The 16,579-nt window shown below is 36.4% G+C and overlaps 1 protein-coding gene across 1 annotated transcript in view; it reads left to right on the top strand.

Annotated features, from left to right (window-relative positions):
- The window catches only part of PCDH15 (protocadherin related 15), a 403,619-nt gene extending 387,267 nt beyond the window's left edge, over positions 1-16,352 (top strand). The window contains exons 30-32 of the mRNA XM_070946499.1: positions 5,349-5,567; positions 11,347-11,457; positions 15,014-16,352. Of these exons, the coding sequence (XP_070802600.1) occupies positions 5,349-5,567; positions 11,347-11,457; positions 15,014-16,352 (1,669 nt within the window). The remainder of the gene's footprint in view (positions 1-5,348; positions 5,568-11,346; positions 11,458-15,013) is intronic.
- Positions 16,353-16,579: the final 227 nt, after the last annotated feature.

The raw sequence follows: 16,579 nt of genomic DNA, 5'->3' as shown, positions 1-16,579 counted from the left end.
CAAGACTACCAAAAGTACAGGAAGTTTATCTCAGTAGGAGGCAGGGGGAAAGTGTAGAGGAAGGGTGTCAAACTCGTGGCCCACAGACCTGATATGTCACGCACTGGCCACGCCCACGCCCGGTTTAGCAAAGAGGAAAAAGTCATGATACATCACATGACACCGCAGTGATGCTGTGAGTTTGACACCCCTGGTGTAGAGTTACTGGATTTGTCTGGGATTGGCATCTCAGAATCTTGATCAGGCATCTTGAGGCACTTCGTTTATATTTTATCTTCCCTGCACAGGAGAATAGTGCCAGAATGCCTAGTGAGCAAGTGTGATAGTTTGCTAGCCATATGCTTATGAAACAAATGTTTCTGAGCTAACAAATGAACTGTGATTTATTGGCAGTATTTTGTTTATTTAGAGTTTCATACCTTATGTGGTTAAATTAATAGTGACATACAAAAATATGTTGATGTTGAGAAGAAGATTGGCATATTTTCAGCTGATGGATGAAGAGAGAGATTACAAATATCTATTGTATTAACCATTAAAAAAGAGAATAGTCTGTAAAATCTAAAAACAGCAAATATATAAACTGGCATTGACAAATGCTTGAATATAGAACTGAAAAAAGAAAACATTTGAGGGTTTTTTGTTGGTGATAAATATTTGCAACATTGGTTTATTCTTTTTTCCATGCCCAATTTTGAAATAAATGTATGGTGGACTGCATTTAACTACATTTTAAAAATGTAATATAAACTGTCATGTATGTCATTCAGCACAACTATTACTTAAGTTAGGAATAATTTTATATTCTGCATTATACCTGTGCAATATTTTTATGCATGATGTTTATGTTCATAAAAATTGCCCAAAGGTATACATTTTTCAGCCAATAATTGCTCTCATTTTTTCAAATCAGCTCCCCAAAGAAAAGAGAAAATTTATAGCTCACAGTTGAACTGTGGGGACTTTAGTGCTCTCTGATCTTGGTTGTTTTCTTGCAGACATTTCATTACCAAACAAGATAACATCATCAGTACTAGTAGGGAGTGGGGTTTGGGCTCCGTTTATATACTAGTGGCTTGCCCTAATATTTGGTTTCACTTAACATACATAAAACAAGAAATAAAATAAAGGATGAAGGCAGTCTAGCCTTCATTTTGAATGTTGAAGAGGACATTAGAATTTCTAGCATTCTAAGCCATTTTCTGCTGAAATAACACAAGTAGAAATATGGCATATTTATGCACAGAAACATTTAAAAATTGTTCCCTCATTCCAAAGATCTTGCCTACACTATTCCCTAGAAAGCAAGTGGGACAATATTATAGTAATATAATATTGAGTAAAATGAGTAAAATTTTGAAGTTCAAACTTGTGTGCATTTTATTATGAATTTTAGAATGGAGGACCTCCAACATCTGGAAAGAAATAATCAAATCTGATTCTAAGAAGTGAAGGAAAAAATAGATAAATAGATTGATATGATTTTTTTCTGTGTGTGTGTGTGTGTGTGTGTGTGTGTGTGTAATGAAATACTTTTGTTACTGTGGTATACTTCAAACCATGATATTACTTAAATAAATAAGAATTCATGGATCTGACAGCCAAAGAGCAAAAATAAGCTATGTATTTCTTTGTTGTGGTAACAATCTGTTTCTCCAGTGTAATAATAATATGAGACAATATTTGCTTCTAGTCATTGTCTCAAAAAAGAATGATGCAAATAAATAAATAAAAGGCTGAGTAGAAAAAGGAGAATTAAAGTAACGAGGAACTAATTCTTATAACAACGAACCATTATGACCTTCATTCATTTAACACTGCTTTAATGGATATTTTTGAGATATGGTATGTTAGAAAATAGGCTGAATTTTCTCCTCTGTACTGGACTAAAATATAGAAAATGAGAAGAGAGTAGAGTAATGTAGAGTAGGCTGGGTTGGGTAGAGTAGGGTAGAGTAGAGTAGAGTAGAGTAGAGTAGAGTAGAGTAGAGTAGAGTAGAGTAGACTATTCAAATATTCAATATTCAAATTGATATTTGAATATACAAATATCAATTTAAATATTTAAATATCACTTTGAATATTCAAATATTTTGAATTACTGAATCTTTATCTAATCTACATTCTTGGTACTAAAGAAAATGAAAATGTGAAAAACGAAGAAAAGTCTTTTTTTAAAAAAAAATGTTTGCCTACTAATTAACGCAGGCTTAGAGACAACCTAATTACATATTTCTTTAGCTTGCACAACCAGCTTTATTTTTCCTCTTCCAACATTTTCAAAAATGTATAACATCAAAAGGCTAGGGAATATTTTCTTGGCCTTGGGGCAGAGGTGAAGAAGTGTCAGTTTAGCAAAACGAAGAAAAGAATTGAAGAGAAAGTTTTAGTCTGAAATATTAGCATATTTTAGGCTTGACAGGGAATCTCCAGCGGTTTGGTTCCTATAAACTCAGATGTATTTCCAGATTTCAAAAGTTAATTCCAGCTGGGATTTTCCTTTATTTAATCCTGCAATGAGATGCCTTGAAAGGGTCTCAGTCAGCCTTTTGCCCCATTGTACAGTTACAGGATAATTTCCAAAGAATAGCATGATACTCTGGAAAAACAAAGCGATTTCTCAGCTGCTTTTTAGACTTATGTCCCTCAGGAAGTTCTGCCTCCTAGACTTGTTTTCAAGGAATGGTGTCTTGACAGAAAGGAGAATATGGGAATAATAAAATGCCTCTCGTGATACGACTATTCCTAGATTTTAAATAAATATGAAAATCTTTCTTCAAAATAAGACAAAGCCTATAGTGTAAGATATATTTTCTCAGTGTATATGGAGAATCTCAGTCATTCAGGTCATGGTTGTCCCAAAGGTGATTTTTCAAAAGGTAAGTGGACTTTATTTTTCCTTGAAGACGTTTCATTTCTCATCCAAGAAGCTTCTTGAGTTCTCTATATTTTCTCTGATTTTTTTTAAAACTTCCTCGCACAGTAATTATTAATATCAAAGCCATTTGACAGTGAAGTTCATTCCCACTAATAACACATCATATGGTTTTAAGGGGAAAAAAATCTCTATAAAGTTTCTCAAGATTATATACTGTAGGTAGTCCTTGACTTATGACCAGCTTCTTTAATACCACTTGAAGCTACAATGGAAACCCCCCCCTCCAAAAAAAAGGATTTATGAGCCACTTTCAAACTTTTGATATCAGCCTTCCCCCACACCCGGTCACATGACTGTATTTTGGGCATTCAGCAACTAGCCCAATTTTATAGGCCTTTGCAGTACCCCATAGTCATGTGACAATTTACAATGGTTTTGCCAGGAAGTGGTATTTATTTCCAGTTTCCCACAAAAAATTGCCATAATGAACAATGGGGTCACAACTGCTGCTATTTTTATTTAACTACCACCACAAAAAAGTTGGTAGAAATGGTTTTGGTCAAATGATGGCCTGTTTTGTGACCATTACTGCTTACTTCTATAATTGTCACACTCAATTACAGTTGTAAATCAAGGACTACCTGTACTGTACTATATCTTACTTTTCAGTTACAAAACATCTCAGTGAAAACTCAGTGAATACACCACAGTGTCTTTGTGGCCTCCTAAGGAGATATGAGATTGTCCGTGAAGGGGCTTCAACTGCATGTCTGTAGAAGATTTTGTATGTGTTGTGGCTGCCATCTTGAGGAGAATTTTCTATCCCCTGTCTGTACAAATCACCTTTACTCAGAAAATAGCCTTAGTTGAAATCAGTAAAACCTATTCAATGAACACATGTTTAATTTTTCCAACAAAAAATTCTGGTTCAGTAAAAATAAGACTAAAAATAATGCCTTGTGCTGCATCTTGGTGCCACCATAATACTGAAAAAGATGTCAGTGAATGTCCATATTTTCATTTCGTTCACATCTTCTGTTTTTTTCCTATGTTTTCTGATTTTAAGCAAGCCATTCTTTACTCAAACTGCTTGCAAATCAAGAGAGTGGAAATCACATTTTTTTTAAAAAAATATTTTTTTTAAAAAAAATATAGCTGTCTTAAACTAAAGGTATCCATTATGGATCATGATAAGGGAAGCAAGTTAGAGAAAATGTCATGCCATATTTGGTGATGGTTGCTTAACCCACTAATAAAAAAAGGTTCATCCAGGATGAAACCTTCATTACTTTGTCTAATGTTTTTGGCCAGGTCTTCAGGTATCCTTCCTGAAGAAAGGATTCCACTGATTTCTGTGTGTTTGTATATGTGTGTCTCTGTCTCTGTCTCTGTCTCTCTCGCTCTCTCTCTCTCTCTCTCTCTCGCTCTGTGTGTATATACACACATACATACATACCTTGTGTGTATGCGTGCATATATGCAGATTTTCAGAATATCTCTGTGTTGAGTGAAATCTATTTGCCAATGGCATGGTGTGTTTTTTTTTCATTCTCAGTATTAGGACAAAGATACTATCAGAATTTAAAAAAAAAAAATACTTACATTATCCATTATCTTTCATGAGTACAAAAAAGAGGGATAGCTTCTGAGACATTGTGATTTCCTAAAATAAATTTAAAAGGCCCTCATCTCATTTTGTACTTTATGCCATGTTTCATCTGAATTACAATAAGCACAGATAGGCTATAAAAACTGTAGAAACTGAGATTTGTAGATAAATTGCTTATAAAATTTTAAAGAGAGGGTATTACAACTCCCTGAAGGACATTTCACTTTCTTAATTAGTATAAATGGCATTCAGTACATGCAAGCATTATGTAAGAGAAGGTTTTCCACTTTTCATTACACCTGAATTGTTCAGTTTAATCGACATTACTTACTTTGACTCATGTAACACAGAGCCTAATTGCAACGGTACACCAGTTTAGCTCTTTTTATTGTATTCGTGGTTGGTAACCTCATCTTTGAACAGTTGGAGCAATTTTGCTCTAAAGCAATATAATCGCTTTTCACATTTTCAACATCATGATTCCAATAGATCTGTTCCAGAACTATTTTATACTTTTTTGTTCTATTGTTCCTGGTTTTTAAAAATTATCCATCGTCTCCACTGCTGTTTGAGATGATCAGCGTGCTTTTATTATGAAGCTGTGTCTATCATCACAGATGGCACACTGTAAACAACTCTATTGCCGTCGGTCAATTAGAATGAAAATCAGATCAAAGAAACCACAGAGAGGGCAGGTAGGGGATGAAATGTTCAAAAGGAACCACAGTGGGGAAATAAAAAGCTGGAGGGGAAGGGAAAAGACTATTAATACCTTTTAATATTGATTCCACCTTTAAAAAAAAGAATAGAGATTAACTTGATATTGCTTTCTTCTCTTGCTTTGTTCTCTTGACACTGAAGATTTCTGGATGGCAAGCTTCTGGATATCAATAAAGAATTTCAACCATACCTTGGGCAAGGAGGACGTATTTTGGAAATACGAACACCAGATGTGGTGGCCAATGTCAAAAAGCAGGCACAAGCTGTGGGCTACACCGAAGGAGCTTTGTTGGCCCTGGCTGTCATCATTATCCTTTGCTGCATGCCTGCTATTTTAATAGTTATGGTCAGCTACAGACAGTAAGTATATAGGAGCCCTTTACTCTGGTTTGCTTAGCACTTGTTATGTAGCAAAGATGGAAGTAGAAGGATTCAACAGAAGGTACTCATTGCTGAAACCCACAAACCTTATAGAGTTGTTTTAAAAGAATGACTGAGATGTTGGTTATCCTTGCACAAAATCACTTATGACTCTAGTATTATCGTGTGAGATCTCTTACAGCAACTTTCATGAGATCTTGAGGGATTTGATGTAATTAAAAAAGTAATTGCCAACCCAAGTCATGTATGAGATAGAACTCTTGTTTTCAGCTGTGGCTCTTTTCAGTGAGCATCAATTATTTACATTCAATATAAACAGATCTTATTAGGGTTTTTTTCCCATTCCTTATACAGGTTGTTGTCCGTTTATGATGGCAATTGGGACTGGAATTGCTGTCACTAAATGATGGGGTGCAACATCATGTGAATTTGCTGCTTTGCAGTGGCAGTTCTCAGCAATCCCAGTTGCTATCATTAAGTGAGAACTTCCAACTTCCTGCCAGTTTCCCTGTTGACTTTGCTTGTGGGAAGCCAGCAAGAAACATCAAAAATCATGTAACTGCAGCTAAGTGTTGAGTGTCCAAATCACAATCGTATAACTACAGGCACTCCGCAATGATGAGAACTTAGAGGTTTCCTTGTGCAGCACTGTCACAAGTTTGAATAGTCGCTGAACAAACAGATATTAGCTGAGGACAAGGGCTCTTGAGTTATTTTGTTCAGTATGATATGCAATCATGATTGTGATTACTGAACTTCACTTATTTCAATGGGTTATGTTTATTTGGTTGATTCAAGCCATATTCAAGGCAAATTTCCTTCCAGTTTCTCTTCTTCCTTATTATGCCTCTTTGCATATGTTTACTTCAAAGGCATAAATATGATTGCTCTGTTAATGTAAAGACAGTATCTTAACTTAACTTTTGGGAATTATCTAGTCATAAGAACAGAATACAGAGAAATTAAACATGCAAGTGTTTCTAGTGAACGGTTGTTTATTAGAAGTAAGAAAAGGAGAACAATTCCATGTGACAAGCACTGCAAAGGATTGAGCAAGATTTGAAATATGGCAGGATATACACTGAACTATCTCTCCCACCTGGCATAGGCAGGCCTTACCTACTACCACAAATGGGACCAAAATTGATTTGGGGGGAAGTTCTGTGGACAAGCCTCTCCACTTCATGACTCATCAGTGACCTTTTTCAGCCAGCCCTCAGAAATTAAAGAGCATCCTTTTGGCAGGTGGCAACAGTTTGTGATTTTTCCTGGTTTCCCCGTTGATTTTCTGGTGAAGCCAGCAGGGAAGTTTGCAAATCACATGATTGCAGGGCAATTGGCAATCAGTCATAAGTGCAAATGGATTGCCAAGTACCCAGATTGCTATCATATGACTGCGAAGATGCTTCAAGGACTGTGACTTCAGGCACAAGTTCTAAGTCCCTTTTTTCAGTACCATTGTAATTTTCAGCATTCAATAAATTAATGGCCATTAGTCAAGGACTATGTAGAGCGGAGTGTCAAACTGGCAACCTGCAGACCCAAGGCAGACCCCGCAAGTTTGAAATCCATGATGTAGAGACTGTTGTTTATCTCTTATGACTGATGTTCTGGTGTAACAGTAAAGATTCAGTTCCTAGCCAAGTTCATCTATGTGTCTACGGAACTGTTGCTTAGTAGATATTTGTATTAGAAAGCCTAACAATAAAGAGGCCCACTAGAACATAAAGCTAGCTTTGACTACACATAGCTTACTCGCTAGCTATAGTTGCAAACCAGCAGGGGTGAGATTCTACTGGTTCGGACCGGTTCGGGTGAACAGGTTCGCTCTAACGATAAGGTGGGCCGCCCACCCACCCCCCGCTGCCCCTGCACTTTACTTACCTTTATTGTCTCAGCTGATTGGCACGGCAGAGCGGATTGGCACACCTCAGCTACGTTACTCCCAAGTGGTAGGTTAGTATTTGTAAAACTGCACGTACACGCAAAGTGCACGATCACCGAACCAGTTGTTAAACCGGCAGCATCCCACCACTGCAAACCAGCATGTAATCAGTTTAGCTATAGAGAACTGTTTTCATCCCATGCTGACTTTCTTATATGGGACAAAGGTTTTGACAAGCCCTGTTCTGACTCAGCTCATTATGTTATTTTTGAAGCATTGCCATTATAATTAGAAGTACTTCTGCAAGATTTTTCTTTAATTCAAATATCTAAAATAATTCATAATGACCACCTGAAGAAGAAAAAGAACAAAGTGAAGGAAGATTTTTTTTCAAAGGAATGTCAAAATCCTGAAAATACTACTATTCTTCTACGGCCTGACCTAAATAATTTAGGAGATATGTTTATTTTTATTTTTCTATAGCTTTTCTTATGCCTTAATTGGCAGCTATAAATGCTAGCAAAATAACAGATGAAGTCTGTTACGTAGTGGAAAAATTATACTTGAATGAACATACCTATCATTATTGGTGCCCATAAAATGGAAGCACAATTTGTTTAACACTCAATGAACTTTTCCAGATTATTTTAAAAAAAGCTTTAAAGTTAAATGAATTTTCAATTACTTATTTGCTCATGGGAATTAGTATTGTAGCATTGCAGGAAAATAATAAAAAGAAAACATATTGTTATTTCCTATGTAGCAGTACCTTTGAAGTTTCAAGTCTACACACAAAGAAAATAATAATTATGAGCCAAAGATAAATTAACTAATAATGGGCAAGTGATATATTTACTACTTAATGTTTTTCAATGTTTTATTTGTCCGCTGTCCAGAATCCCTTTAGGAGGGAAATGGATGGTTTTAAAATGTAATAAATGAATAATTCATAATAGACATATAGAATCAAAACTCAGAGATATCCCATTATTTTAAAATTGTCCAAAATTGTCTGATTTAAAATCTGAAAGAAAAATGCAAGTACAGATTTGTGTACAATTTGTATCTGCTAAAATATATGTACATGGAGATGTAAATGTAAGTGAATGAATGACTGAATGACTATTATGGCCAAACGCCAGAAACACAAAGTATAACTGAAAAGAATTTAAAAATTAAAATTAATTATATAAGAAATACAAGTAATTGTAATAGTTGATATGAAGTATGTTATAACTGTGGGAGTCTTTCCACTATTCAATGTTCAATTTTTTACTCCTGCTGCATAATATTAGAATTTGAAAAAAAAAACTTAAATGTATATGCAGGTGTGAACATTTTAATAAAACTATGGTAGATTACTGCCAAGAATATAGGTTCAGGTGGATTCTGCTCACTCTGCAATTGATGGTCAACCTCCAGGCCTTGTCCACAGAGAATAACTTCCAATGCAGGATTTTCAGATAAAGAATTGAAGTGACTAGCTACAGTATTATCAAGCAAGGTAAAATACTACACTGGCAGACAGACAGAAGAAGCACATGCCTATTCTATTTGTCCCTGAGGCCAGACTATTTGGTTTATTTATTTATTTATTAAAATTTTATTAAAATTTCACAAAAAATTATCCTGGCTGGCACATAAGCAAAAGAGGGGAAAAAAGTATAAAAGCAAACACAGTCTCAAATGGACATACACGAGATCTGATCAGCAACACAGCCACCTCCCCTGAGACACCCCTCCCCCACAGGCCTGAGGAGGGACTTCCAGAAAATAAAGCCCACCTCCACCTTCCGGGACCTCTAGCATGCCTCTCTTGCCAGATTTGATTGGATGAGCAGATGTAATGAGGGAAAGAAGGTCCTTCAAATAACCCAGCCCCATGCCATGGAGGGTTTGAAAAATCAAAACCAGTACTGGGAAAGAAAGGAAAGGAGTCGCTATGGATTGTACTCTGCTAGTCATTTTTTTTTATTATTTATTTGATTTATATGCCGCCCTTCTCTGGAGACTCAGGGCGGCTTACAATGCGTTAAGCAATAGCCTTCATACTTTTGTATATTTATACAAAGTCAGCTTATTGCCCCCACAAACTGGGTCCTCATTTTACCTACCTTAGAAAGGATGGAAGGCTGAGTCAACCTTGAGCCTGGTGAGATTCGAACTTACAGTAATTGCAGACAGCTGGTGTTAATCACAATGTTTTTAGTCTGCTGAGCCACCAGGCCCACTAGTCATTGCTGACTATAGGGGCAGCACTCCCTATAGAGTGCCATCTGAAGACATTTCAGTGGTCATGTGGCCAGCATGATGTCACAGAGTGCCTTTTCCTCCCCACCAAAGTGGTACCTATTTATCTACTTGCATTCACATGTTTTCGAACATGTGGGCAGGAGCTAAGCAAAGACGGGCACTTACCCCATTGTGTGATGCTTGGGTCTCAAACCCAGGTTGTTGGTTTTTCATCCGACAAGCTCAGGATCTTTAATTAATCACACCAACCTGGCAATAATGTTAATACGATCAATGTAACTTATTCTTTCAGATGGAAGAGGTTTTCTTTTTTACTCCTTTATTAAGAGTTAGCTGGTGTTAGTTTTAATCTACTAAACGTGCATAAATCCATATTATAAATTTCTGCATTGTTTTTAGCTTGCCCATAGAAGAGATATTATTCTATGGTTCTTTCAAAGGAAGGAAGTTTTTTGTAAGATGGTAGTTGGATAGCAGTTATCACAAACTTAATTGCAACTAAGTAGCTATTTTTTATTAAAGGTCGCCTAATTAAAGAGATCCTATTAATTTATTAAAATATCTCTAATGGGTAAGTCAAAACAGTTAAAGATTGAGGAGGCAGCCCTAAAAATATGTAGCCTATAAATTTATAAGAATTTTCTGAATTATTTTCTATGTGAATCTCACTGTTTATTCTCTTATTTCTGTTTTACCATTCTGCATTACAAAACAGATTTAAAGAGTAAGTATTTTATTTTTAAACTTTATTTGCCTTGTGTATGAATATGCAATGGTTTAGCTTTTGTTTGGGTACAATGATTTCAGAAAGAAGGATATATGTGTATCAGTAGGACAGTACATAATGATTGAAAACTGTCAAGCTTTCCCCAAATAAGGTTATAAGATTAGAAGTGTACTAAACATCTTAGGTTATTTTGCCACCTCATCTAAGTGATGTGTCCCCTTTACAGGTTTTAATATCTAAGGCGATTTAATTCTACAGAAAAAAAGCTACCTAAATTGTAAAATTAAGATTGATCAGATTATATTCACAATGTAAAATGTGTAAATAAACACTTCATTGAAAATGCACTTGAAACACAAGTGTTTGTGCTAATAATAATAAAAAAAGTCATTTTATGTGAAAGGTAGAATCATAAACCTGACTAGGGAGACAAGTTGAAAACAAGGTCTAATTGTATATTGATTTAAAATTCCAGAATACAGGTAAATTTGTTATTTCAGTAGTAAACCTTGAGATTTTTTTCTATTCTATAATCCCAGCCCTTTTTCTTTCTTTGGCATAGGTTAAGAAAATGGGAGGTAAATTTATAGTTTTAAATATACCAGTTATTAATTTTAGAGAACTGGAGTTCATTTCCAGAACTTTCTACTCAATCATGAACAAAAACACCGCTACAATATTCCATTGTAAGAGAAACTGAGTATATCTGCATCAAGAAGCCAAATTTTATTCTGTTTGCAGTATTTTCAAATGCTTAGTGTTAGCATCAATTACCAGGTGAAAAGCTCTAATGAATTCTCCACATGACTATTTCTACCAATGTGGGCTTGTTAGAAACATTCTTTGATTCCCTTCAAATCTCATCACTTCTTCCCCATATGATTTCACCAAAGGAGACAAGCTGAATGTGCAAAGACAGCGCGCATCCAGATGGCCTTACCAGCTGGCAAATCAGCAAGCATCCCTGCCAATAATCTCTACGAAGAACTGGGTGACAGCACCATGTAAGTTTTCAATGAAATTTAAAACGTTAATAATGCAGAGCATAATTTTGAGACTTTAGAAATTACAGTCATCATGGCTAAGCAAATTAATATATAATCTGCTAAATATCAACCGCATGTTGGATATTTAGGGGAGAATAGTGCATTTATCGAAAGAGGATAAAGAAATTGTAATTGTGTAAGCAGAAGCATATAGGTAAATTTTGGAACACATAAAGAGAATTGTGACAAGCATTACTGTCAATGTGGTATGCCAAGTGAAAGATCATCTATCTACGTACTAAATATATTTCGGAAACTTTTTATAGATTTTTTTAAAACATATTTTAAAGTATGCAAATTTAGTTTTTGATATCACAGAATTAGGTAATTGGTCAGGTCCAGCGTGTATCTCCCTGTACAAGTGGATTCTGTTTAAAGCATTGGGAAGCATATGTGCCTAAGTGTGCAAAATGTTAAAAGGCTGACAGAATCAATGTATTTCTACCAATTTCTACCAAAATTGAAACGGGTGGGAGAGAAAAGTGAATAGGTTATACTGATCTTAACATTTCTTCCTAGGCACTCCAGAGGAGACCAGATTTCATCAATCTAAGAAAATAGCATACAGTAGGCTTTATTAAGATTGGGCTTTGAATAGTGTATATCTAGACCACGGGTGTCAAACTCGTGGCATCACATTGACATTACATGATGTTTCACAACAATTTTTCCCTTCCTGGAACTGGATTGGGTGTGGCCTGCATGTGACACATCTGGCCCGCGGGCTGCGAGTTTGACAACCCTGACCTAGATGATTAAGATGATTAGACATTTGTTTGATTAATCATCAGCATCATATAGCCAAGACTTTGAGACTTTGCCCAAAGCTAGTGTTATTCAAATTCTGATAAAATGTCTTGAATGCAAAGTTATTCTGGTAGTTGGAAAATTATGTCAAGATGTTGAAATACCACATATAAATAGGAAGGAGTACATAAAGCAAAATTCAAACTTTTGCATGCAACGTGAGCCAAAAAAAGCCAAATATTCCATGGGTGGAAACTTGAATAGTATTTTCAATATTTACTAAAACTTTATACTCAAAGCATAGATTCCAGCTGAGCATTAATCAAGCTCTATTGGTTGATAGAGCTCTATCAGGCTGCCTCAAGAAATGGATAGAGCTGCCTTTAGTAATTGGACTTTTTAATAAATCCATTGAAGGGATGGATACAGAAAATATACAGAAACTCTTTTGATTAAAATATGTTTGCTTAAATGCACCATAGCAAAACAATCTTTAACAATCCTTTTGCAAAATCACATATCATTTTAGTATGGATTTCACCATGCATTTGAACTGTTTAATGCCAATACTTAATAATTCCTGAAAATTTAAGCAATAAGTACTCTGAAGACAATATCTCTTTTCTTTTACTTTTCTAATTTCTTTGGGGATCTCATTCGGTTTTCAGTTAAAATCTGTGTTGTGAATTACACAAAGCTTCTACAGATAGCATTTTGAAATTAAATTTATTTTTCATTTTCTTTTCTTATTTGTCTTTGGACGTGCAGGCATCAGTAAGTAAACTCTCATAGTAGTGGCAAATATAGTAGCAAATTGAAACAGTTGTGTGTTTTTTTTAAAAAAAAATACAATTATTTTATTTTTCCAGTATGCAGTACCTAGATTTTATGCACTACTCTCCAAAGGAAACTAGATATAAAAGATTAAAAGCAGTGTCACCAATAACTTCAGCAAATAGATTCAAGGCCCTTCAGATTATTGGGGTTAATGACATTTCTCCACAGTCAAAAACAAGTCACAATCCTAATGCCTTTCATTTATCAGAGGTCTCATTAACATCTGTAAAATCTCAGTTAAACAACTTAAGTTTTGAAATTTTAGCTTAATTTTGTTCCTCATACCTGCAATTAAGCTATGCTAAATTGAGACTGACCAGAACAAGTAGAGGAGACGGAGTAAAAGAGAGAGACATAGTGGACCAACCACTGTTCCTAAAAGTATTTTCTTGGAAAACCGCTTAATGGACTAACTATGGTTTCCAGAATAAAATTTATAGAGTTACAACTGGTGATAAAAAAATGAAAAGCACATGTATAGTTGTTGGGGACCACTAACCTGGCAGGCAGTCGTAGATTTGAAAAGGATTGGAGTATTCTAATGGATCACAAGTTGAAAACACGAGTTGACAGGATGATGCAACTGCTAAAACGGCAAATGCCTGTTAGACAATACAGATAGTCCTCAAGTTACAACAGTTCATTTAGTGATCGTTCAACGTTACAGCGGCACTGAAAAAAGTGACTTATGAACATTTTTCACACTTGTGACCATTTCAGCATCCCCGTGGTCACGTGATTAAACGTTTGGATGCTTGGCAACTGACTCACACTTATGACGGTTGCAGTGAACCAGAGTCACGTGATCCCCTTTTGTGACCTTCTGACAAGCAAAGTCAATGGGGAAACCAGATTCACTTAACAACCGTGTTGCTAATTTAAGAACTGCAGTGATTCACTTAACAAACGTGGCAAGAAAAGTCATAAAACGGAACAAAATCATTTAACAAATTTCTCACTTAACAAAATAAAATTTGGGCTCAATTGTGGTTGTAAGTTGAGGCCTACCTGTATTAACAAGAACAAGGGATCCATATCGTTAGAAGTCTCACTCTTGATTGGTCCTCATTTGGATATACTGACTGTAGTTTGAGGTACTGCACACAGTGGTGAGATTCGACTGATTCAGGTTGTTAAATTACCCACTTCCTGCTATCAAAGTGGATCCTGGGCATTGTGCTGTGCTGCAATGGAGAAATGGGCAACAGAGCAGCCGGCATGAGGGAAGGAGAAGGACGCTTTCCCTCTTTCTTCTGCCTGCTCCTCCTCCTTCCCTCACGCCGGCCACTCCAGCACGAAGGAAGACGATGAGGGGACTAGAAACGAAATCATATAAGGAACAGTTAAAATGATTATATATATTTAACCACCAGAACAGAAGCTTGAGGGGAGGGTTTTTTTTCCTCCAGTCTTCACATGTCTAATAGTTGTCATATTTCCCTTCACTGGAGGTTATCAAAGAGATGGTTAGCCATCTGTCTGAAATGTGTTAGCATATCTTGGCACTTACCATGGGGATGGATCAGGTGACCAGAGGTCTCTTCCATCTCTATAATTCTATGAAAAACACAAGTTCAATTGGAATATGACCAAAAATATGCTTTCTGTAATGTTTTGTCCTTCCAGCAATATTAGCTATAAATATTGCTGTTAGACAGAGAAATCTGATCTTATTTCAAATGTGGATTGCAGACTTACATCCTATAATATTTCAATTTGATTATTATACCCTCTCCCCCCAGTGAAGTAGTAAAATAACTTTCTGTGATTTAGTAGGTTAATTACATGTAGATTAATTGCCCTAGATCTAGATTCTTAGGTAACCTAGAAGGACATAAGACTTTTTATTCATTTTCTGTTTCATATTCACTGCATTCATATTGTTTTTCTCATGCATGCTTTCTCATTTGTGGTTTTCTTTTCTTTCAAGTCTTTTTCTTCTCTACCGTTTTCAACAAAGCAGGAGAACAAATATATTATTAGATGGAGGAGACCGTCAGAGAATTATTAGCAACTTTGCTTCTCGTGCAATTGAGGCCCACAAGCGGTCTAATATCAAAGGAACATTGAAAAATAATTTCCCCAAATCTGCAAGCAATGTTACATTATTATCTGATGAGACTCCCTTAACTATCCAAAACCCTCTGTACGCTGAGAGTGCACTGCATAGTTCCACTTCTGAGTTGTTACGCAAAAGCAAATATGCGGTGCCCCATTTCTTTCGTACAAAGTCAGCTTTGAAAAACATTCTGCTGAGCGGCACTTTGAAAGACATTGAGCGGGCGTGGACTTTACCAAGCCAGCTTACCAAGAAAAATATTTTGCTCATTATGGACCCAGTTCAGTGGGACCAGGAGAAAAACAGAGTAAAGAATGAAAGGGTTAGAATCCATCAAAGGAGATCTGACAGGAGCAGCCTAGTCTTGAAGACCAGCAATGTCACAAGGACATCAGTTAGAGAGAAAGCGAGGCAGTTTGAGCAACAGGCTCTGCAAGAAATGCAACAATTGAAATGCCAAGACAAGAAGAGTGGGCTCTCCCTCGCAAGTAGCACCTGTGCTCAAGAGGAAGAGAGAACAGTAGAACCAACTTCTGAGTGTCTTCTTCCCTCTTCAGGGTCTCCTGCACTTCCTTTTTCTTCTTTCCAAGCATGTTCTGAGGCGACTGAACTCAGAACCTCAACAGCACCATCCATTGCCATCACTGACCATGACAATCCTGAACAGTTATCCCCTCTACCAAGCTGTACATCAACGCCTTCCCCTTTTAAGATCAAAATGTCTGATGATGAAACCAAAAGCATTCAAGACCTACCAGAACCTCCTCTCCCACTTCCACCTCCTTCTCCATCCCCTCCGCTGCTGCCTCCTCCCTCATTATCACTCCCCTTCCCTCCCTTTCCAAGGCTTTCCTCACCCATTCAAAGCGCCCAACTTTTACATGTTACAAAATGTACCAAGTCGAGCTCCAAGCAAGCCACGGTGTCGTCGCAGGCTCGCGTGTCAGAGCCTTGCGATTCTTCTGGCAAGCAACTGAAGGGGATTCTTAAAAATATCCATAACTTAGCAGACATTGAAAAATCAGTGGCCAATATGTACGGTCAGATAAACAAAAATTACATTCTGCCTAAAGACATAGACAAGCCAAAGCCAATAACAGATACTGAAATTGTAGCTGAAATCGAGGAGTATAACCAACAGAACGGTAATTTAAGCAGTTTAGCGGAGGAACATGAAAAGCAGTTCTCACCTCAGGCAACTTCACCATGAGAGTCCTGAGTGATTTTATGCATGATGTATGCCGAGTGTATCATCCAACCCATACATCATACACCCGATCAGAATATTTCTTTTTCTCTCTCCTTTCACTTCACAGTCTGCTAATCTCTAATGCTATTATTCTTGAGCTGATCCACGATCTCATCTTGGAATGGTTAATTAATTGTTCATTTCTTAGTTTGCCTAGGTCTATGTCAAAGGGGAAAACGCGACATTAC

This window comes from Pituophis catenifer, unplaced genomic scaffold (genome assembly GCF_029215685.1).
Source record: "Pituophis catenifer annectens isolate HBS135680 unplaced genomic scaffold, rPitCat1.0.hap2 SCAF_6, whole genome shotgun sequence".
Lineage (NCBI taxonomy): Eukaryota > Metazoa > Chordata > Lepidosauria > Squamata > Colubridae > Pituophis > Pituophis catenifer.
This window is presented reverse-complemented; position numbering and strand designations above follow the sequence as displayed.